The 19,990-nt window shown below is 52.9% G+C and overlaps 5 protein-coding genes across 5 annotated transcripts; 2 read left to right on the top strand and 3 right to left on the bottom strand.

Annotated features, from left to right (window-relative positions):
* Positions 1–20: 20 nt before the first annotated feature.
* Positions 21–2,688, bottom strand: HD553DRAFT_190351 (putative cysteine synthase). The gene is made up of 17 exons (XM_046177012.1): positions 2,470–2,688; positions 2,340–2,398; positions 2,226–2,237; positions 2,125–2,170; positions 1,932–2,012; positions 1,835–1,865; positions 1,654–1,751; positions 1,549–1,577; positions 1,326–1,471; positions 1,242–1,260; positions 1,086–1,179; positions 836–1,011; positions 762–774; positions 682–692; positions 417–613; positions 313–343; positions 21–244 (listed from the first exon to the last, which is right to left on the bottom strand). The coding sequence occupies exons 1-17, from the start codon at positions 2,642–2,644 to the stop codon at positions 173–175; spliced, it is 1,290 nt and encodes a 429-aa protein (XP_046038564.1). The 5' UTR covers positions 2,645–2,688; the 3' UTR covers positions 21–172.
* Positions 2,689–2,889: 201 nt separating this feature from the next.
* On the top strand, positions 2,890–7,142 carry HD553DRAFT_190266 (uncharacterized protein). The gene is made up of 15 exons (XM_046177011.1): positions 2,890–3,159; positions 3,251–4,232; positions 4,304–5,137; positions 5,193–5,255; positions 5,312–5,347; positions 5,412–5,534; positions 5,601–5,631; positions 5,694–5,747; positions 5,813–5,894; positions 5,952–6,278; positions 6,339–6,455; positions 6,514–6,597; positions 6,661–6,781; positions 6,844–6,985; positions 7,062–7,142. The coding sequence occupies exons 1-14, from the start codon at positions 3,019–3,021 to the stop codon at positions 6,948–6,950; spliced, it is 3,102 nt and encodes a 1,033-aa protein (XP_046038563.1). The 5' UTR covers positions 2,890–3,018; the 3' UTR covers positions 6,951–6,985; positions 7,062–7,142.
* On the bottom strand, positions 6,991–11,259 carry HD553DRAFT_293644 (uncharacterized protein; the record flags this gene model as incomplete). The annotated part of the gene is made up of 11 exons (XM_046178437.1): positions 10,025–11,259; positions 9,171–9,955; positions 9,063–9,110; positions 8,531–9,002; positions 8,245–8,467; positions 8,025–8,182; positions 7,897–7,960; positions 7,674–7,837; positions 7,544–7,613; positions 7,415–7,480; positions 6,991–7,354 (listed from the first exon to the last, which is right to left on the bottom strand). The coding sequence occupies exons 1-11, from the start codon at positions 11,019–11,021 to the stop codon at positions 6,991–6,993; spliced, it is 3,411 nt and encodes a 1,136-aa protein (XP_046038562.1). The 5' UTR covers positions 11,022–11,259.
* A 65-nt stretch (positions 11,260–11,324) lies between these two features.
* Positions 11,325–16,557, bottom strand: HD553DRAFT_307490 (uncharacterized protein). The gene is made up of 4 exons (XM_046179433.1): positions 16,426–16,557; positions 15,675–16,338; positions 15,482–15,607; positions 11,325–15,410 (listed from the first exon to the last, which is right to left on the bottom strand). The coding sequence occupies exons 2-4, from the start codon at positions 16,279–16,281 to the stop codon at positions 11,491–11,493; spliced, it is 4,653 nt and encodes a 1,550-aa protein (XP_046038561.1). The 5' UTR covers positions 16,282–16,338; positions 16,426–16,557; the 3' UTR covers positions 11,325–11,490.
* A 245-nt stretch (positions 16,558–16,802) lies between these two features.
* HD553DRAFT_307487 (uncharacterized protein) lies at positions 16,803–19,895 on the top strand. The gene is made up of 13 exons (XM_046179432.1): positions 16,803–17,312; positions 17,383–17,555; positions 17,626–17,938; positions 18,005–18,221; positions 18,287–18,689; positions 18,760–18,847; positions 18,922–18,939; positions 19,019–19,028; positions 19,106–19,181; positions 19,262–19,271; positions 19,340–19,458; positions 19,522–19,619; positions 19,709–19,895. Exons 1-13 carry the CDS (start codon positions 16,877–16,879, stop codon positions 19,758–19,760), a joined length of 2,013 nt encoding a protein of 670 aa, XP_046038560.1. The 5' UTR covers positions 16,803–16,876; the 3' UTR covers positions 19,761–19,895.
* The last annotated feature ends 95 nt before the right edge of the window (positions 19,896–19,990 follow it).

Below are 19,990 nucleotides of genomic sequence, written 5' to 3'. Positions count from 1 at the left end.
TGGCGCCGATATGTATCAACACGTCGTAACACTAGTCGATACCTTACCCGAGTAGAAGAGGTGGTGAATCTGCCGTCCTCGAAGCATTGGCAGATTTTATTGTAGATGTGAATGCAGGATTGGATCGGATTTGATAGACGTTTGCTTGCATAGATTCCCGCGAACTATGCCGCTATCCGAGAATGCTGGTGATATCAGGGCTGTCTTTGAAGCCAGCCTTGTCTATGTATTCCTTTGACCAAAACTAAAGTTGGATGAAGCTTGAGAGTGATGAGTACAAGGTCATCAATCCAATGCCCAGAAGAAACTTGCCTTGCTCTGATGGCGAGAGCCAGAATCACATCTAGATTTGCACAGTGTAAGAATACCATACAAGGAACAACCAGCGGATAATTCCGTATCCCGGCTCGACTCACAATATCGTAACGATAGTGCTTCCTTTCGGCAACGTCTTGGCCAGCTTGACGCTAGCTACCAGGTTACAGGCGCTGGACGAGCCCAAGAAGAGACCGTCGTGCATAACGAGATGGCGAGACATGGAAATGGCCTCCTGGTCCGTGACTCGGTAAGCATCATCGATCAGTTTGCGGCCGATGTCGAAGTTCCGCGTGAGCTGTAGTCGTGAAAGCAGCAGATATAATCAGCAAGGAGCGAAAGAATGTACATTAGACATGAACGCACTCTGTTGATACCTGTCGACAGTGGAACAACTGTCTTCAGTCAAATAATATCAACATCATGCAAATTTAGGAGCGGCTCACCTATACCCTCAACCTGCAAGTGTGCTGTGTAAGCCGAAGGAAGGGATTACAACTTGCAGACGAAAGATGCTTACAATAGTATCCACTTGATGCCTCCGTTTCCTTCCTTCCCGTTCTTTGACATCGTACATGACTCCATACTTGATCTTGTTGAATAATCCACTGCCTTCCGGGTCTGAGAGGATGACCTTGAGTTGAGGATTTCTCCTTCGAAGGTAAGTCGATGTTCCTGAGAGTGTACCGCCGGTGCCTTTTCGTTGTCAGGTAAGGCCAGCGCATCAGCCCGCGGTATATGTGAGTCAGAGAATGAACGTAGAGGCGCACCTGCACCCGAGACGAATGCATCGATCTTCCCGCCCGTCTGTTCCCATATCTCTGGTCCTGTGCCCTCGAAATGGGCTCTGAAATTGCTCTCATTCTATAAAAGTGGAGGCGTCATCAGCTCGAGCCTGATGAGAAATGATGGTGAAGACCACGTACTTCAAACTGATCTGCGAAGCTGACGATGCACCTAGATGATTAGCGGCCCATGTATCGTCGTGCCGATCCAGAAATTTGACTTACAATCCTCTGGCCGAACTTTGTTTCACAGCCGTGGACGATTCCCGCTTCTCGCTGACCAACACGTCAGTCTGTCCATCATTCCGGGCATGACTATGTACCACACTGTCGTCTCCCGTGAAAGCTGCTGCGCGAGCTCGAGCGAGGTTCTGTGAAGGGAAAAGCGAATGGCCTGTCAGTTGGAACATTCCGGACCGCAGAATGAATATGCGGTACTGAGACTCACCACAAACTGCTTCTCGTCCACAATGCTTGCTATATATCGACCACAGATAGATCAGACATCATTGTATTCACCAAGCATGAACCCGCTCAAATAGACAGGACTGACCTGGCCGGACCCTTTCCACGGTCGCGCCCAGCATTTCTGCTAGTTGAACTTTTTCCAGGGCAACGTCGTCTGGCATGATGATCGTTGTTTCGTAGCCCCTGATTCGATTAGGTAAAGCAGACCATCAAGGTCAGATGCCCGCGCTATGTCACACTCAGCAGAAGATAAGACAGTCGCTTACTTTGCTCTAGCTACCGTCGCTATCGAGATACCTATACATAGTCACGTTGTCTTGGTCTCAGCACGACATCGAGCGGACGGGACGATAGCAGATGCACCTGTGCTGCCGACGGTGCCTTCGAAGATCCTCGAACCGGTGTTTGGGACTAATAACCCCGCTCGTTCTGCGTCTTCTATAACTATGGAATACGGCAATTGCAATCAGGTTCAGCTCCCAGCGTCTAGCTTGTACTTTGAGCGAGTATGACGAGAGCTTGTAACGAGAGCCGACTCGAGATTCAAGGTACATACTTTGAAGCGCCACTCGATCTTTGACGGATCCGCCTGGGTTTAAAAACTGATATCCCAGGCTCAGCGAGACTGGACGTGATTGAGAAGCGTGTCTTGCTCACCTCCGCTTTGCCCTGGAAGCGTGTAAGATAACATATAAACGGGAAGAAGATGAGGTCGATTAGTCTCTAAGTGTTAAATGTCTGATCCAAGGCCAACAGGCATCGTAGGCGTACGAGGATCTCCACGCCGAGGGCATCACTGAGACTGTCTATTCTCACTAACGGCGTATTACCTGCGATAGACCACCCACATGGGTCAGTCACTGCGTACTATGTCAATCTGGAGTGAAGTTGAAACACTTACCGATGAGCCCTATGACACCGTGAACGACCTTGCCAGACCCGGTTTCCTGTTTGTCGACCTGTTCAGGACGGAATGTCTGTGCTCGGAGCTTCCGTTCGGCCCATGCCGACAAGCCAACGACGACGGTGGCCGCCGTGATCCAAAGGAGTGTCTTCTCCACTTGTATGCCGGACATAACTTGGGTTGCCCGAAGTGACCTGAGGCTGACGAGATCGAGATTCACAACGTCAACAGGATGGTACGCTCTACAAGAAGCAAGAAGACGTCTTGAGAATAGTCCGTCCGGCTTGAACCGATTGCTTCCGAAAGTCCAGCTGATCGTTTCGGAAGCAAATAGTCGCCGATTCGAGAGATGAGCTCTCGCAGTCGAGAAGGGGGGGGACACACTTTCTCAGAAAATAGATAGAGCAGCTACGACAACCTCGCCCTCTCTTCACTTCATTCTCGTTTCAAAGTGAAGATAGATATAAAGATATGCCATCTTGATAGAACCCTCTCTGATCTTGTGCGGATGCCTCGAGCCTCCTCGCCCAGCTATCGCGCACCGACATGTCGTCCACGAGCAGCGCCGGCTCGGACAGACCGGACCATCCCGTTTTCGCAGCATGTTCAACTTTGGACGGTCGTGTGCCCAAAAAGATACCTTTCAGGTCGGCAAAGACCATCACTGTCAGCGCATTGAAAGAGAGGGTGAGTCCGTCGTCGAAATGCGTTCCGTTGAAGCTGGGCACGGAGCTGATTCACGGTAATATCGTTATTTTCTGGGCGATCATGCGAGCAGATCAGTCAGACGTTCTCGTTAGCGACCACCTCGGCATTTCATATCGCCTATCACGATGACGAGGAAGGAGATGACTGTCTCGTTCAGACCGAAGACGAGTTGACCGATGCCATCTGGTATTTCATGTCTGGCAGCGACGAGGACGACATCACTAATGGAAACGGCCACCGCTCAAATTCGAATAGTACCAACGTCGCGGTACCAAAGAGATGCATCACACTCCAATTCCAGGTCGTCTTCGAGTACAATGGTCCCAGCTTGTCGGACACTTCTTCCTTGGCCGGAAGCTTGCCTGACCTGGACGATCTCGACGTGGAAGACGAGTACGCCAGTTCGGCTTATACTTCTTCCAGCTCGGCCATCTCGGGTGCGACCAGCGGACGGGGCGGATCAGGGTGGAATGGATACAGGACAAGGAGGGTCAGAGATGAGATCATCGCCGAGGAGAGCGAGTCTAGTTTGAGCCATAGCCAAGGGTCTATCAGGGGGACGAGTTCGATAGATCTGGAACGCCCGGATGAGGAGACTAGGTCGAATGGGACGGTTTCCTTTCGGGAGACGAACAGTTCCCTGGATTTGAGCTTGAACCCGGAGTCGAACTTGTCACCAGCGACAAGCGGACGGCCTCGAGACCTAACCATACAGACCCGCTCCGCCAGTCCATACGATCACTCCCACCAACACAACCCATTCGACCCGCTTTCGAACCAGTCCTTGTATCGACCAGGCAGACCGGCCTCCATCTCTAGCTCGTCCATCACCTCGTCTGAACTGGGGGCGAGGTGGATAGAAGAACAGAAAGCTAGAGTGGCTAGGAAGATCGCGTCGAGGTCGACGAGCTCGAGCTCCAGATCAGGGTCTGGATCAGGGTCAGAGAGGCGGACGAGTCGGAGGAGTGAAAGCGAAGATGAGCAGGGGCAGGTGGGAACGGAATATGAAGAGGGAAAAGGTAATTTGGCTTTGAAAGTGGATGGCCGAGGTAGTGAGTCTTGACAGCTAGCTTTCAAGTCGTACGACTAATGCGGTATCATGCTGATCATGCCCGACAAGCAGAATGGTACTATGCGTACACATCGTCTGACATGACCACGGCCTTCCCGGCGTCACACAACCGAGCCTCAACCTCTTCCCAACCCCGCTTGACCGTCCACCTAAACGGATCCACCTCAACATTCACCACAAGCCATACGTCCCGTTCTGGAATGACTGAAGAGCCGTTCGAAGAACCGACTTATCCGCCTTCAACGGCTCCTGATTGTTCCGCGTGCGAGATGAGGCTCGAGTACATGCGGTATGTGTGTACGATCTGTGGACCGGGAAAGCTGTATAGCGCGGCAGAGAGAGCGTACTTGCGTGGAAACGACCACGATCACGATCACGAGGTGGGGACCGTGCTTGGGTACCCGAACGGTCGGGCGCGAAGGCCGAGTTCGGCCGGGCAGGATGAAAGTGATGGCGAGTCGACCACCTCGACCAGGAGAGCATCGAGTGTACTTCGACATCCGCTTGACAATGGTTCGGATGAGAGTCTCCGCTCGGGAGACCGGGATGGGGACCGGGGGAGGTCCTTGGAGGAGGTCGTCTCTCCGCTTGCCCCATCCCGTCCGTTATCAAACCCGTTCGCGTCGAGCGATGCTGAACCAGGAGAGGGAATGCACACGCACGAGGTCTTGTCCGCCAACGGAACGAGGAACAGGGCCTTTAATGGGTTTGAGCTCTGTCCGGGATGTATCGAGGTGCATGGAATCGACCATACGCGGATGATGGGGTTGAAGGCGATCAGGCATAATGGAATGAACGGGATGGCAGGCAAGTTGAGACGGTTTGGTGTGATGGATCATACCTATAGGGAGATGATCTGGAGCGCTACGGGGTGGCGGGATATCAGTGAGTTGGCTCAAAATGTGTTTAATAACGGGAAGCTGATATCGATGATGAGCAGAGTACATGGACGATGCGAATTGCTCCATCTGCAATGCCAATACTGAGCAGAATCGCTTCAAATGTGAGTTCATATGTTCGCTTCGGTGCAGCCGACATGCTGACAATTGGTTGTCACAGGCGCGACATGTCCCGACTTCAACCTGTGTCGATCTTGCGAGTCCCCGAACGACCTAAAGACCATGGTCAAGCTGCTGCTGATCACCAAAATGCCTTTCAGGTCATCAAAATGTGCAAGAAATCCACCCTATCCATGCCTTCCTAGCGGTTCCGGACCGGGTTCCAAAGTTAAAACCTCCTGCGTCCGTCTTTTCGGTCGAAACGAGTGGTCCTGAAATATCCTGTAGGGCACCGCTCGTCCACCTACACCAATATATGAAGCTGACCTAGCAAGAACCCTTTCTTTTAGCGGTCATACATCCTGGCGCATTCTGTCACAAGTCAGCCGGTTCGACATTTGTCCTGCTTCAACCCATAGCTGAATCGTCATTCTTCTGCGTAGCTGTCTTCGCGATATAAGGGGATCGCGGTTCCACTGTACGACATGTCCAGCTTGGTAAGTCTTTTAACAAGATACCCTTCGCCCGTGATGAGTTTGCTAACAGGTCGTTTTTTTCATAGGGATCTTTGTCGTGAATGTCAGACATCCGGAACCGAGTCGTCCGGCGCTGGACCGCATCTACCAGACCATTTGATGTTGGAGGTGAGTCTAGCGCGGAGATCTAGACGGGGATCCAGTCTAATAGGTCGGTTACCTCAGATTCCGCTGCCCCTGCTATCTCACAGCTTGCACCAGCTTGCCGACCGAGCACGACATATGTGGCTTCACCAGGACTCGGTATTGCTCGCCAACGGGGGGTTTCCAGGCCAACAGGATCGTAGGCGGGCAGCCTCCCCCGACAACGACAATGAGACGATCTATGGAGGCGCTATTCCACCGCCTCGAGCTTCAGAAGTAGCGCGAACGCCCCGGCGGAGAAAGGAGACCCTCGAGCACGATCTCGTATGCCAAGGCTGTAGCAACCGGATTCGGGGCCGGCGATTTCAGTGTGTCAATTGCCCCTCGGATCCCGTGGGCTATAACCTTGTGAGCAAAGCGAAAGCACTATTAAAGTACCAGCTCACCCAATTTCCTTGCCGTATATAGTGCGCCTCTTGTGAAACGCGTTCACATTTGCTACACGACCCCATGCACGTATTTGCGCAATTTACCCGCCGCGCGCATTTTCCGCTGCGAAGTGGGATTCCTCTCCTACCCATTCTCGTGAGAGTCCATCCCTTATCTGTCGGAGGCACCTGCTCATCCAGTCAACCGATCGCAGTACCGCAAGCCTGTGGGCGAAGTTCGCAGTGTTGTCGACTCTTCCAACCCTAACGCGTACCTTGAGCACGTTGTGCATCACTCAGTAGGTGCCTTATATGCCAAACGATGAAGAAATCGCGACCACTGACATGTCCGATGTTCACAGACCTTATGTGACATCCACGTCGGGCCGATACAAGGACCTTGGTTGAGATGCGCTCACTGCGCGAGCAGCTTTGATATCTGCCGCGCATGCGAAACCGTCGTCGAACATGATCCAACACATAGTAGGTCCGGCGCATACGAAATCGGCGAACGTGTTGGTGGCTGACTGTGATTTCACCTTTAGTTTTCCTCGTTCTCAAAGCCGAAGTGAACATGCCTCTGTTCCGCGGCCTGGCATCACTTTCAGAACCTCATAATCGACCGCTGATAAGTCAAAGGGTCTATGCATAGATTTGTTTCATACAACGTTGTAATCTCATATAGTTGTAAGTCATGCCCGCCACAGGTGCAACAGGTGGTCATAAAAGGAACAGCTTGCAATAAGCGAATCATTTGTTGCAGTGGCCGTGGCCTTCCTCTGCCAATCCACTCCATAAGCGATCGATTCGTGTTTGTCGAAAAGTGCTGTTTGTTTCCACTCGCGGACGGGTGTCTCCCCCTCCAAGGACAGCCAGCTTTCGGGCTGATCCAGATTGATCACCCTGAAACCCCCATGCATGCATGCTAGCAAGACATCCCCTTTTCGTTCGACGGATGGATGCCACTTTGTACGCCAGATTCCTCCTCCAACAGGGATCGTTTGCAACGGGATGCGAGCGTTTCTCGCATCGAAGATGCGCAAGTTGGAATCGTAACTGTCAAGAGAGTCGGGCGTCAACAATTGCGCAGACTCTGTCCATTCGAAGGGTACTCACCTTCCGACTGCGAGCAGATTCTCGAGGTGAGGATTAGAAGCAATAGTCGTGACGCCGCCTTCGAATCTTCGAGCCGCAAACATGACTATGAGACAACAAGCGACAGCTATGAATACCGCTTTGACTGACTGTTTGTTCACGAGCGCGGGCATCATGGGCGCTCGTATATCCCAGCGTTTCAGCTTGAGGTCATCTCCCCCTATTTCCGAAGCGCTCCGGTCAGGAATCGTATTGATGTAACTCCCGTTCAGGGACCTACCTGACCATACCGTGTCCGGTTGCCACAAGTCCCAAGCAGTGATCCAGGGCTCGTAGTCGTGAGCGTGCCACGTATGATCTACCGTCATCGACCCATCGGTATCGGTCACAACGTGCGCCAGATTTCCGTTCGACAGGGAGCTGATAATCGAGGTAGAATTGCTCCTGTAAGAAGGTTCCGTCAATTCCTGCGACATGATTGCCCTGTGATATCCTAAACTGACGGATCAAGTTGATTGGACCAATCTAAAGACAAGCAAAGAACACTAGAGTCGTCAACCTGGATAACTTCCTTTGGTTCCAGTGTGAGCTGAATTGGGGATGAGGTTGAGGTTAGCAGAATGAAGGCTACATATAGTCTTTGATCTTCTTGCCTGTTCCTCATTCCATCGATGAACGGTAATCTGTCCTTCCGCATTGGATATCGCTAGTCGATTTCCGCCTGGAGCACCGGGATGCGACCATTTCATGTCAAGAATTGCCGGGCCTTCGAAACGCTGCATCTCCTCACTAATTAAAGATACATTCAGTCTTCGAGTCCGTACCATCCGGTGATGCAACACGATACTCACAAGCTTCTACCTTCTTCCGCAACCTGATACACTAGAGCTCTGCCCAACCGCTTGATGGCGGGAGAGTCAGACTCCTCCTCAGACTGATCCTCCTTGATGCTAGCCTTTTCCCCTTCCAGTTTTTGTATCTGGTAAGTTCCGCAAACAAATATGTCGTCACGGAAAGGAGACCATTCGATCGAATCTGCCGAGTATACCGTATCAACAGATCCCAAGGAACTGGCTATTAAGAGGCCAACAAGATTCAGCCTGACGGTCCCTTCGTCGTGCGCGTGACTATACTCACGTCCTAATGCTTCGTTACTGCCGTTCGTTTCGGGCTCTTTCCCATCGTCCTCGGTATCGCTCTCGAGTTCAGCAACTGCCAAACCAATCAACGCTGCCGCAAGCGTTGCATCATGGCTTTCACTGCTTGTGTTTTCGCTGCTTGGCTCATCGGCATTGCCATCGGATTTTTTTATGTTTCGGCCAGTCGTATCGCTATGCTTCGCTTCCGCTCCCAAATCCTCCTCGTGTCCAACATGTGGGACCTCGCCTGTCTCCTTCTCGGTTCTTGCCGAATGCTCACCAGCGCGCCGCTGGAGAGCGTTGGAGGGCTCAGCGGTTAAGTTCTGCGGCTCTGAACTTTTCTCCTTTCGAGCAGCACGTTCCTCTGCACGTCGCTCTGCTTTCGTCTTGTGTTGAACGGGATCGCAGATTTCCAATAATGTTTCCAAAATCGCACCGCTGGCAGTCAGACTTGCACCTCGAGCGAATTCCTGTAGGTAGCGTTTCGGGTTAAGCCGTTATCGCTTTGCGAATCATCAACCTGGACTCACAGTTTGCAGCCTCTGAAAGGTCTGGTGGTTCATCGCGCTTGCACAGTTCTATCATTCGGCGACTTGTGTCAGCGAACATGTACAGTATACAGGAAATTTGCAGCCAACCTTGTCGTGCAGGAACGGGTCCTGAACCACCAAGTCGGCGCCTGACCATTCTTGCGGTTGCGAGAACCCCGAGATCCGTCTACTTCGTTGACTCGGTGGTGGAGGTGGTTGAATTCCTTCTGCTTGTTGAGCTGCAGCTGGTAACTGCCTTTGGCGCTTGTACTCCTGCTGCTTTGAATCATATCGCAGATCTAATGGGAAGCCGCGCTCGACAAAGCCGCCTTTCCATACCGAAAGACAGTGCGTCTCGAAGTTCTCGCTGCTGAAGCCTTTCCCGGTCTCACTCGTCAGCTTTGCGTAAAACTCGAAAAAGCCTTTGACCAGCTCTCCGACCGATGTGTCATTATGGAGGAACTTTTGTCCTTTCCACTCGACCACCGACACCTTCGAGCCACTGTATCCCTTCAGTCCAAGATCATCGGCAAAGGACACGTGAGCCGGGATGCCCTTCGGCCGTCCCCAGCCGACCCAGACGTCGATGTTCTGCCTGCCCACGCTCCCGACGACATCGTCATCTTGCAGATTAGGCAGCCCGTGCTTGATCTGCATATAAACAATGGCCATGAGAGCCCAACAATACGAGCTGAGAGATCGTTCGCCTGTTTTCCCGGATGGATTATTGAGGTCTCTTGCTTTTGACCAAGATTTGACAATGTGGATCAGGGGACGCAGCTGATATGGCGATAGGCGGCAATAAGCGTTGATCATAGCGCTGTTGTAGAGACCACCTAGATCGTTGACGTTCAGATCGACCTCGAACCCCGAAAAGGGATCTTTGAATTTGGCTGAGAATACGAGAAGGCATCAAGCGAGCTTAGCAGAGCCGAGATGCGCGTAAAAGGGGTTTTGCTCACTAATCGGTGTGGTAGCCCATTTAATCGGCTCAACCTCGACGAACCCACTCTCGCGAAGTGCTCTCGCGACCACGTTCATGTTATATACCGAGGGCAATTTCATGTTAGAAGCGCCTCCCGAGCCCCAGTAATCTTCCGTGTACCCGAACGGCCGAGAATAATCCCTAAGCACGAGATCAAGATCTCCCTGACTCCCCGTCTGTCCTCGCCAGCTGACGCTTCCAAACGGTTCTACCACGAAACGTAACCTCGGCCATCGATCCGCAATGACTTCGTTGACGTTCCAAATGATCCTCGAGATGGTCTCTTGCACGTCCGCAGGGGGAAGGGATCCTCGCCAAGAATCCACGCATTCTTTCGTGAATCGAGAAGGACCGTTGAGAAGAGGAGGGTAGATGTCTTCCCGGGGGTCTCGGTTCATGAGGGTCTGGGAATATGCTGTGAGGAATGGACTTTCCTGGTCAGGAAACGCCGAAGGTGCCGCTTGAAGAAGCTGAAGTAGCTGTCCATTGGCATCTTTCGAATCGAAATCCCGAGGAAGGGTGAACCTTGGATTGAAATACGTAGCCGGCTGTTGAGATTGTGGCTGTCGTTTCTGCTGTTGCTGATAAAGCTGCGGGGGTGGTCGCCATTGCTGATATTGTTGCTGTTGCGGGCCCTGCTGCTGAACAGGCCCCTGGGCAGGCGTTTGCGTTTGTCGAGGTGCTCCAGCAGGTAGATTCGATATGTGGGTTCTGACAATCTCCTTAGCATTCAACTTTGCTTGAGGTATCTTCTGTCTTGCCTGAGCTAGGCTTCTGCCGATATCTTCAGGTTTGACAGCTGTAGGAACGGCCGCTTCCTGTACCTTCTTGACCGGTCGCTTGCGTCGATGTGCCTTGACAGCTGGAGCAGATGACGCTGCGTCTCCTTGCGGTCCCATTACTTCAGGAGCTCCCGCAAACCGGGAAGAATGGAACAGTTTGTCTCGATTAGGTTGAGACATACTGCTCTGCATGAAAGGGTAGTTTCGAGAGTAGAGACGTGGTTCGGATGTGCCAGGCGGGAGCCTGGCCAGCAATGACCGTGAAAAGAGGAGAATAATGTCGCCTGAAGCCGTTGGGACGATATATGGGCGAGCTTGGCCCGTTTGATTACTACTATCGGCTTTCCGATTCAAAGGGACAGTCTTGACTGATGACGACTTCGAGAACTTGAATAGTTGTTCAGCTCGACCTCCACTTTCATCCCCTTGGAAATCGATCGATCGCGCGGCATATTCGACCTGTCGCCAATTGTATTTGAGACGCATGGATCTGACGCCTGGAGTTTAAACACTGCTCCTTGCTGCTTTGCTTGCGATAAGTGCGTCGAAAATGTTCACGGAATTGCAAGTCCGTAATATGAGTTCAGAAACGCCTCACAAACAGGCGGCATTATACAACCCTCTACAACTATATACCTTCCGTAATCTATCATTCCCGCTGCTACCAGCCCACAGCCTTCTTCGCAGACTTGATGCCATTCGCCATCCTCCCTGCTAAGCTAGACGGCAGGGCAGGACCCTTGCTACCATCATCTGAATCGGTATCCGATCCGCTAGAGCTCTCTTCGTCGTCGCTATCGGCGCCTCGCTTCCCAAAAATATTCGGCTTTTCTACCGTAGGCGTCACCGCTTCTTTACTCAGCGTAGCGGACAAGCGGGGTTTTCGTAAAGCGTCCGCTCGTAGGCTCGAGAGAGTGGGAATGTTGTTTCGGGTGGCCACCGTAGGACGCTTCCTCGCCGACAACCCGCTTAGACCGGGCGAAGAGTTGCCATTGACTCCAGCTGAGCGGGCGGACAGAGGAGCAGGAGAAGCCAACGATGCCACTCCGAGATTAGGCCCCGAGGCCTTGACCAGAGTGTTGTTAATCGCAGCTGGCGACTTGCTTCGGTTCTGCGAGGCTGAATCCGTTGGGCCTGGTCGGGTGCTACCATTGACTCCAGGAGGACGTTCAGAGACAACGGCAGAAGACGCCGCAATACCGGGTGCAGGGTTGGCTTTGCCCTTTTGCAAACGATTCTGCCATCCCTTCAAGGCCTCGATTGCCATCACGTGTCCACCAGCATCCTGTAATTCCTTCATCCGGCTCTCGATTGACGCAAGTCCTTTGATCACGACCGGACAGTCCTTCTGCAGGTGAGCTGGAACAGCCTCACATATCAGACAAGGTTTCGAGCCTACGCGTCGTCGTATCCTGGCTTCTTCCCGTGGATCACGAGTCATCACACCGGCAGGTCGAGAAGCGGCGAGCAAGTTTTTCATGAAAGGCGATTGAGGTGTCGTGGAGGGCGGGCTAGCAGGTGTTTCCTCTTCTAGCTCACGCCTCATCAAGGCTTGAGGTGAGACGGAACTGCCGATGACATCTTGACTGGGAGCCGCCTCGGCAGGTGGACTGTCCTGGTTCGTAACAGTTAATGATTGCTCCGGCAGATCGGCTCCGATTTCGGCTTGTAGAGTAGAGGTCTTGGTAGAGGGTTCGGAAGCAGTATCTATCGAGGCTGTCTCTGACGGTTCGACAACTTGAGCTGGGGATGGTTTCGCCTTAGGAGGCCGCCCCCTCCTCTTGGGCAATGGCGCTATGGCTTTGGGTTTCGAAGCGCTCGATTGGCTGTCAGTTGCAGTCTCCTGCGTTTCGTCACTGCGAGTTTCGGTGGTAACCGACTTCATCGTCGCAGACTTGTCATTTGCTGACGGGCTCGGCGCAGTGATGACGGTGGAAGGGGATCCCGAACTCGGCGAGCTAGCCGACTTGGAACTTCGTGATGGCATTATCCTGCGTTTCAGCGGAGCTGGTGTCGGCGTACTATCAGGGACCGAGGAGGACTGGCTCTCCGCAACGTCTGCAGCCTCATCGGGCACAAGCTGATCAACATCGCTTCCTACATCTGTCTGCTTGCCCGCCTTCTCTTGCTCCGAGACGACGGACTCGAGTGCAGCTCGATCCCCATCCGCTTCCGTCTGTAGGGCTTGGAAGAACACTTGATTCCCGGTGCTCGGAGCAGCGGACGCTGATGCTTCGACCTCGTCAGCCAACTCTGCGAAACTTCGTCGAGCTGGTCGTATCAGCGAGGTTTGCGTCTCTATAGGAATTTCCACTTCCATCGATGGTGACTCGGCGGCTTCAACGTCCATGGCTTCCGCATCTCCAGACGCCGCGCGCACGGTAGGCGCAAGAGAAGTAGTCGAGTGATTCTCATCCTCGTCCTCAGTCGCGTCAGGATCGCTCAACTCCGCCCTGCGAACGGACGGAATGCTACCCGCAAGCTCGTCAACCTCAGGTGTGACCCGAGCTGGGAACTCCTCTACGACGTCCACGTCCATGACTGTGTCTAGTTCGCCAGCGCTTTCAATCTCGTCCATCGAGCTTTGCATCTGGCTGAGCTGAACAAGAGGCTGAGTCGCGTCAATGGATGATGCATCATCATCGTCGTCGTCACCCTCCGGGATCAGAACGTCCGTGCTCGGAGACCGCTGCGTCCGTCTCCGTTGACTCTGCTTGCGAGGGGCTTCATCTTCATCTTCGTCGTCATCCGAATACGGTTCCGGCGAGGACGATGGCAGATGCGCAAGACGCGTTGCAGGGGCTATGTTCGCCTGACCAAGTTGAGCAGAGGTTGCTTCGTCCTCCAGTTCGTCTTCCTCTGAATCCTCTTCACCCGAAGTACCAGTGGAGGATTCGTTGTCAGAGTCGGACCCGGAAGATGAATCTTCATCCTGGGTAGCGGGAGCAACGACGATTGACCTTGTCTCTGCCGTGACAGCAGGCGTCACGGCTTCGCCCGGATCTGACCGCTGCAACTGTGCGACGTCTTGTGAATTTGCTTGCTTCTCTGTGATGACCTCGCTCTCGCTCTCAGTGTCAGATTCCGACTCGGTCTCGCTTTCGATCGCAGCTTCAGCGACGGAAGCGTTTCGCTTGACCTGCTCGACTTCTTGCGAGCGCTGCGTTTCCAAGTGCGCTATCTGTTCTCGTTTTCTCAGATCTTCCGCCTCGAGCCTTTTCTTCTCCGCTTCCTTCTCTTGTCGCTCTTTTGATTCTCGCTCCTGCTTCTGTTGCGCCGCTTCCGCCTCCCGCTCACGACGGCGATGAACATCCGCCTCAGCTAGCCGCTTTACGACTTCCTCGACCGCTTTTCGAGCCTTCTCCTCGTCCATCGCTTTTCGAGCTTCCTGCTCTGCGGCAGCATTCTTCTGCGCTTCCAATGTCGCAGCAGCTGATACCTTCCTGATCCGCTTGTCCTCTTCGGCCTGTCTCCGACTTCTTTCCTTCGCGAGCCTTTTCTGTTCTTCCTTCTCCAGCCTCTTCTGCTCTTTTGCCCGCTTCTTTTGCTGTTCTCGCTCCTGTTCCTCTTGTTTTCGAGCAGCTTCGGCAGCTTCAGCCGCTTTTTTAGCCTTGTATTCCTCATAAGCTCGAGCAGCTTCCGCGTGAGTGATACCGCTCTCGTCAACGATTGAGTCATCACCAATGTCCTCGTCTGACGATCCAGATTCGGTTTCCGATTCCGATTCCGATTCCGATTCCGATTCCGACTCAGACTCAGATCCAGACTCGATAGATTGAGAAATGGTGGTCGTTATCCTAGGCAGTAATGCAGATAGCCCAGCGACAACGCTTATGATATCCTGAAGACCCGGCGAGCCCGAAGCCGCTGTCTCGCCTGCCTGCTTTTTCTTTCTAGCAGGCGAGTTTAGATTGGCGGTATTCTGCGGTGTGCTCCGTTTCGGGGCCAACTGCGCTTTCGAAGAGGGACCCGCAACTGAGCTCACGTCCTCCATGATGACATCGCCAGCGTGAAGTAGTCTTGGCGAGCTTTCCCTGGAGGACGAAGCCGCTGACGAAACGCTTGGGGGCGGTAGGACAGCCGGTCCGCTTAGCGGCGATGGACGATTGGGCTTGAATTGATGCCCGATATTAGCGAGGTGCCGCGGTGCAGGAGAAGGAGAATCTGGCGCTTGCTTTGAAGGTCCCGAATGGGTAGATGAAGAAGGTTCCGACGAAGGGGTCACGGTAACCTGGACTTGCATCGGATTTGTTTCGGAGGTCAAGCTCGAAGAAACCGTCGGTTCATCCGCGGGGCTAGCAGAGGAGCCGCGGTCATCTTTGCGTTTAAGTTTATGTCGCCGCCTCGGTTTCTTGCTAAGCTTTTGCGCCAAGGTCGTTGCCGTTGATGCGTCGCTTGCTACCTGAACAGCAGTAGCCGTGAGCGCTGAAAATCCCTCTTCACCATCAACGCTCTCTTCCCGCTTGCGCTTCTTCTCGACCACAGTCTCAGAAAGCGGAGTACTGTATACTTGGGCTTGCAGGATCTGTTTCGCAGGGGGGTCGATCGAAAGCCGTTCCAAGAAGGAAGAATAGTCAAGAGCTGCGAACCAGGAACAATTAGCGCGCATTATCAGGTTGCTGTAGAATACCGGGTTGATGAAACCGACGCACCATCGAATATAGGTACTAGCCTGTTTCCAGGTCGGACATGCACCACCCTGAACTTGCGATTCATTTCCCATGTATTTGACGTTCTAATCTCATTTTGCAAATCGAAAAGCCTCCCAGGAACTCCTCCTTTTGATCGAAAAGCACATAAGGCTTGAACAGGCTCATCACGCAATGAGAAGCACGACATACTTACCCTGCCTGCCGATATCGATGATATTCCCCGCTTCGTCCTGAATCTCGACATTCGCTTCCACATTACGGGTCTTCGCAGGTGACGTGGTGCCACTTACTGTCGTGTGGATTTTTGAGGGGTTGACTCTCAGAGGGGAAGGGATAGATTTGGAAGGAACAGCTGAAAATGCAGGCGAAGGAGAAGGCGAGGAAGACGGGCGCTGAACGCCTTGAGGTTTGGGTGTACCGGATCCTTGAGTTTCTGACTTCGCCTTCAGCGCGTTCTTTCCGTCTTGCTTTGGCTTCGGTGTGTTATCCTGTTGCTGTTTGTGATTGAGCTTTTGTTTCTTCTTTCCGCCATTCCCGGTAGGCCGAGGTGAGCTGTTGCCGGGCTGGTTATTCGGCCTGGGTGACTGATGATGTTTGCGTGCTTGAAAATTGCTCTTCTGGCCGTCACGCTGTTGTTTGTTCTGTTTCCGGAAGGTCGATGCAACCTTGGGACTGAAATTCGTGGCAGGATGCTGCCGTGAAGACGATGAGGCGACAGAGGGAGATCCAACCTGGGACGGTCCGGACGGGAAAGGCAAGCTTGCCGGAGGCTGGATGCGAACGGGTGGAGGCAACGACATGCTGTGTTTCGGTCGAGTGTGTCGCCTTGTAGTATTCTGTAGCTCCGATTAACAAGACTGGCGATTCGAGCGAGTGTTGAGAGCATGCCATTTGAGTCAGATTGGGACGACCTCGTGTGAAGAGGCAGAGCAACGAAGGCTCACCTTCCGAGAAGGCTATCCAGAACTCTGCCGCTTTCTATACCGTCGTCATCTCCAATATCGGGTCAGAGACAAGACTCCAATTCCAACTATATAGTGTAGGTGTGACGATCCGACGTTACCGTTGGGTCTGACGTTGAGCGTATTCAACTCTCGACAGCTTCATACAACTTCAAATGTTCGACTTTCTTCCCCGAACTCGATGGTCCAGGTCGTCCGGAAGCAAAAACCTCGACCAAGCTTCAGTCTCTGAGCTGCTTACCTAATCAACGTGTCCGGAACTGGGAGTCTCGGAAGCTTTTATCCTGAAATTAAGGTTCAGTTAGGTCGAGGGCCCATCGACCCTGAAGGTTGCTGGAGAAAAAGCACAACACAAAGAAGAGATAACTGATAACCCTCTACGTCCTCAACCTAGCCTGATCGAGCTTTGTACAAAATCGTCCAACCTCCCACCATGGCGGCAAGACAACTCACCGGTGCCAGGCAAAAGTCTTTTTCCGGCAACCCTCACTCGACAGCCGGTCTTCACGTGCCCGCTCAGATCCGTCGTCCACGCAAAGTCCTCTACCTGATCGCCTTTTTCGGAGCCCTCTATTGGTTCTCGATCCGACACGGACTAGGTCAAGAACGATCGGACTCGTTCGAAAAGGATCATGCGTCTCATCTGAAAGAGCCGGCACCGATCCCGGGGAACGCGAATAGGAAACCGATCAGGATCGCTGGTGGGCTGAAGCAGGTCGGCAAGGGCAGCGGGGCGGGAGGGATCTGGGAAGGAGCCTTGGGGAACCTGGGATTGCCTAGGGTGGGCAAGAAGAAGACTCCGGATCACCATCTCAGAGACGATGGGTATGTCGAAGTCCAGGCAACTCCTTCAGCGGAGCATCCTATCTGTGAGCATCCAACTTTTCTAGCCTCTCCAACCCGTTGCGGCGTACACGCTGACGATTCCGATATCGACAGACGACTTGATGGAACAGGCTCGACAAAAGTTTGACAACATGTTGTCCAATCAGTCGAGAACGTTGAAAGAGGCCGTAGCAGAATACAAGCGGAGGTATGGGATCCCGCCTCCCAAGGGGTTCGAGGCTTGGTGGAAATTCTGCGTGGACAAGGACATCAAGATTGTTGACGACGTATGTTCAAGCTAGTAGGGGTTGCTGTTCACAAGTATGCTTATTCTATTCTGGTATCTTGATGATCTAGTACGACCGGACAGTCACCGACATCCTCCCCTTCCACGCCCTCGACCCAGCGACCTTCCGCAAACGTCACGACGCGCTCAAGACCGCCGATTACGTTTACACCCTAAACGTCTCCCCCGGTAACATCACCATCAGTGGTGCCAAAGGCCAGTCTTCTCGACCGACTTCCATGAAGAACTTGATCCAGGGGTTCTTGGGATACTTGCCCGAGGGCTTCGAGGTCGAGTTTACGGGGAGTGACCATGATCTAGGCAGTCAGGTCTTGGGGCAGGATCAGCGAGAGAGAGCTTTGGAGCTGGCTGTCAAGGGTGAACGTGAGTGACGCCCGTTCTCTCAGATGCTCAATTGCTGTCGAGGCTGAATTATGTGGACCAAGACAGACTTTAGCGAAGACGAACTGAAACGCCTGCAAGACCTAAAAAGAACCCCGATCAAGGGTTGGTTCAGCGCCTGCAACCTGGATTCTCCCGCCAATATCGTCCCGGGAGCCGAGAACGCTTCGGAGTTGGCATTGGGACAAAAGTTCATTCACGACCATCAAAAGACGTTCGGGTTTTGTGAGAACCCTTGGCTGAAGAGGATTCATGGAGCTATGCAGTGAGTCCTGCAGCTCGATAGCTGGCTATCTACACGATTTGTGTTCAAAATTCTGGTTTCAATAGTCTCGACTACTTCGGCCGATCGCCATCGGAGCTACGGCCCTTGGTCGTTCTCTCCAAGTACTCTAACAATGCCGAGATCCTAGCGGTCCCTCTTCAAGCGTTCCAGAACCTATCAACTATCGAATCCGAGTTCTACCCTTGGGAAGAGAAAGACATCGACAAGGTCTTCTGGCGAGGATCTTCCACAGGCGGATTCAACCATCAACGACCCTGGCAGGACAGTCATAGGATGAGGTTGCACCTGATGATCAACGGGCCCAAGGGGAAGGAACAGGTCTTGAAGGATAGTACGAGGGATGTGATGATGCCCGATGGCAAGGGAGGTTTCAACCTGGAGACTTTGGACGAGGCGACGTTGACAAAGGCGTACATGGATGTCGGTCTGTCCGGCAAGCCAATCCAAGTGAGTAGCTTGTCTCTTGCTAACGAGTCGAATGGCATCAAGCTAACAGTTTCTCTGTCACGACCTTCAGTGCGAGAACACCAAGCTCTGTGATGAGATCGCCGAACAGATCGAGTTCTTGCCTCGAGTCAACCCCGAGAAGGGGTCGAGATATAAATGTGAGTCGACTATCCTCCACTCAATATGCTTGCTGCTGTGAGGCTTGGCTGACTCTTTTATGACGATCCGCTAGACGCTCTTGATGTCGATGGTGAGTTTGCTTGATGCATATTCCGTCTTGGACGACAGCTGACGATCCGACCTCGCTGCGCTGTTATGCAACCGCTCAGGAAACGGATGGTAAGCCTACACCCACCTCCAGTAACCCTGGCACCTCTGATCGTATGCTGAACAATCTCTCTTCCACCCGCGTTCAGGTCTTCCCGTTTCTACCGATTGTTGACTTCTGGAAGCGCTGTGTTCAAGATGACCATCTTCCCTGATTGGAACCAGGTGCGTCACTGGTCACGTTCCGTTTACTACTATCTTGTCCGTCAGCTCATGCAGCGACTTTTAATGTACGTTTCGATCAGGACTGGCTGGGTGAGTCTGAGACACACACCTCATGCCGCCGAATAAGATCACTTATACAGTACCTCGTGCGCGTACAGTCCCTTGGTTACACTACGTCCCGATCAAACCTTCTTATGACGACCTATATGACACCGCGGCGTTCTTTCTGGGTCCCATCGGGCCTGATGGCGAGGTGGATACTTCTCTCGGACACCCGGTGAGTCTAGTTCCTCTTCTCGGCGAAAGATGGTAGACTGACGGGTACAAACAAACGTTACAGGCTCTGGGCAAACAGATCGGCGAGGCTGGCAGGGATTTCGCTAGGGAGCATTGGAGGTGGGAGGTCATGCAGAGTTACATGTTCAGGGTCATTCTAGAGTGAGTCTTGGACTTCTGGTTCTTCAGAATGGGTTATGTGTCGTTATGCTATAGAAGGGGAAGCTTATCGAGTTGCTGGTTGTTTATAGGTACCGAAGGGCATTGAGCGAGGATCGCGAGGCTATGAGCTATAAAGGGTAGGCTGACGGCAACGTACTAGAACCAATGCGGGCCCGGGTCCTGCTTCGATACGGAGGACGTTTTAGATTTTGTAATACTGGTAATAGAGGGCATATATGACCATGATGTACAGAGGTATAGCGGTGCAAAAGGTCACATGATACTCGAAGCAAATGACGAGGATGACGTTTCGAGGATGGTGATACGTCATCATCTTCAAGCTACGGGACGGCGGAACCTATTTTTCGGAC

The sequence above is a fragment of the Filobasidium floriforme genome (genome assembly GCF_021052385.1).
Source record: "Filobasidium floriforme strain CBS 6241 chromosome Unknown HD553scaffold_5, whole genome shotgun sequence".
Classification (NCBI taxonomy): Eukaryota; Fungi; Basidiomycota; class Tremellomycetes; order Filobasidiales; family Filobasidiaceae; genus Filobasidium; species Filobasidium floriforme.
This window is presented reverse-complemented; position numbering and strand designations above follow the sequence as displayed.

What these genes read in the sequence shown, in the direction of transcription:
- HD553DRAFT_190351 (XM_046177012.1), bottom strand. Translation starts at nt 2,644, where the DNA reads ATGTCCGGCATACAAGTGGAGAAGACACTCCTTTGGATCACGGCGGCC. An exon ending in CGGTGTCATAGGGCTCATCG is followed by an intron (nt 2,399 to 2,469) that starts GTAAGTGTTTCA and finishes GGTCTATCGCAG; the next exon opens with GTAATACGCCGTTAGTGAGA. An exon ending in GCGACGGTAGCTAGAGCAAA is followed by an intron (nt 1,752 to 1,834) that starts GTAAGCGACTGT and finishes TAATCGAATCAG; the next exon opens with GGGCTACGAAACAACGATCA.
- HD553DRAFT_190266 (XM_046177011.1), top strand. Translation starts at nt 3,019, where the DNA reads ATGTCGTCCACGAGCAGCGCCGGCTCGGACAGACCGGACCATCCCGTT. An exon ending in GAGTGGTCCTGAAATATCCT is followed by an intron (nt 5,535 to 5,600) that starts GTAGGGCACCGC and finishes CCTTTCTTTTAG; the next exon opens with CGGTCATACATCCTGGCGCA. An exon ending in TTCCTCTCCTACCCATTCTC is followed by an intron (nt 6,456 to 6,513) that starts GTGAGAGTCCAT and finishes AACCGATCGCAG; the next exon opens with TACCGCAAGCCTGTGGGCGA.
- HD553DRAFT_307490 (XM_046179433.1), bottom strand. Translation starts at nt 16,281, where the DNA reads ATGTCGTTGCCTCCACCCGTTCGCATCCAGCCTCCGGCAAGCTTGCCT. An exon ending in CATCGATATCGGCAGGCAGG is followed by an intron (nt 15,608 to 15,674) that starts GTAAGTATGTCG and finishes TTCGATCAAAAG; the next exon opens with GAGGAGTTCCTGGGAGGCTT. An exon ending in GCTAGTACCTATATTCGATG is followed by an intron (nt 15,411 to 15,481) that starts GTGCGTCGGTTT and finishes CCTGGTTCGCAG; the next exon opens with CTCTTGACTATTCTTCCTTC.
- HD553DRAFT_307487 (XM_046179432.1), top strand. Translation starts at nt 16,877, where the DNA reads ATGGCGGCAAGACAACTCACCGGTGCCAGGCAAAAGTCTTTTTCCGGC. An exon ending in ACATCAAGATTGTTGACGAC is followed by an intron (nt 17,556 to 17,625) that starts GTATGTTCAAGC and finishes TTGATGATCTAG; the next exon opens with TACGACCGGACAGTCACCGA. An exon ending in TGTCCGGCAAGCCAATCCAA is followed by an intron (nt 18,690 to 18,759) that starts GTGAGTAGCTTG and finishes CACGACCTTCAG; the next exon opens with TGCGAGAACACCAAGCTCTG.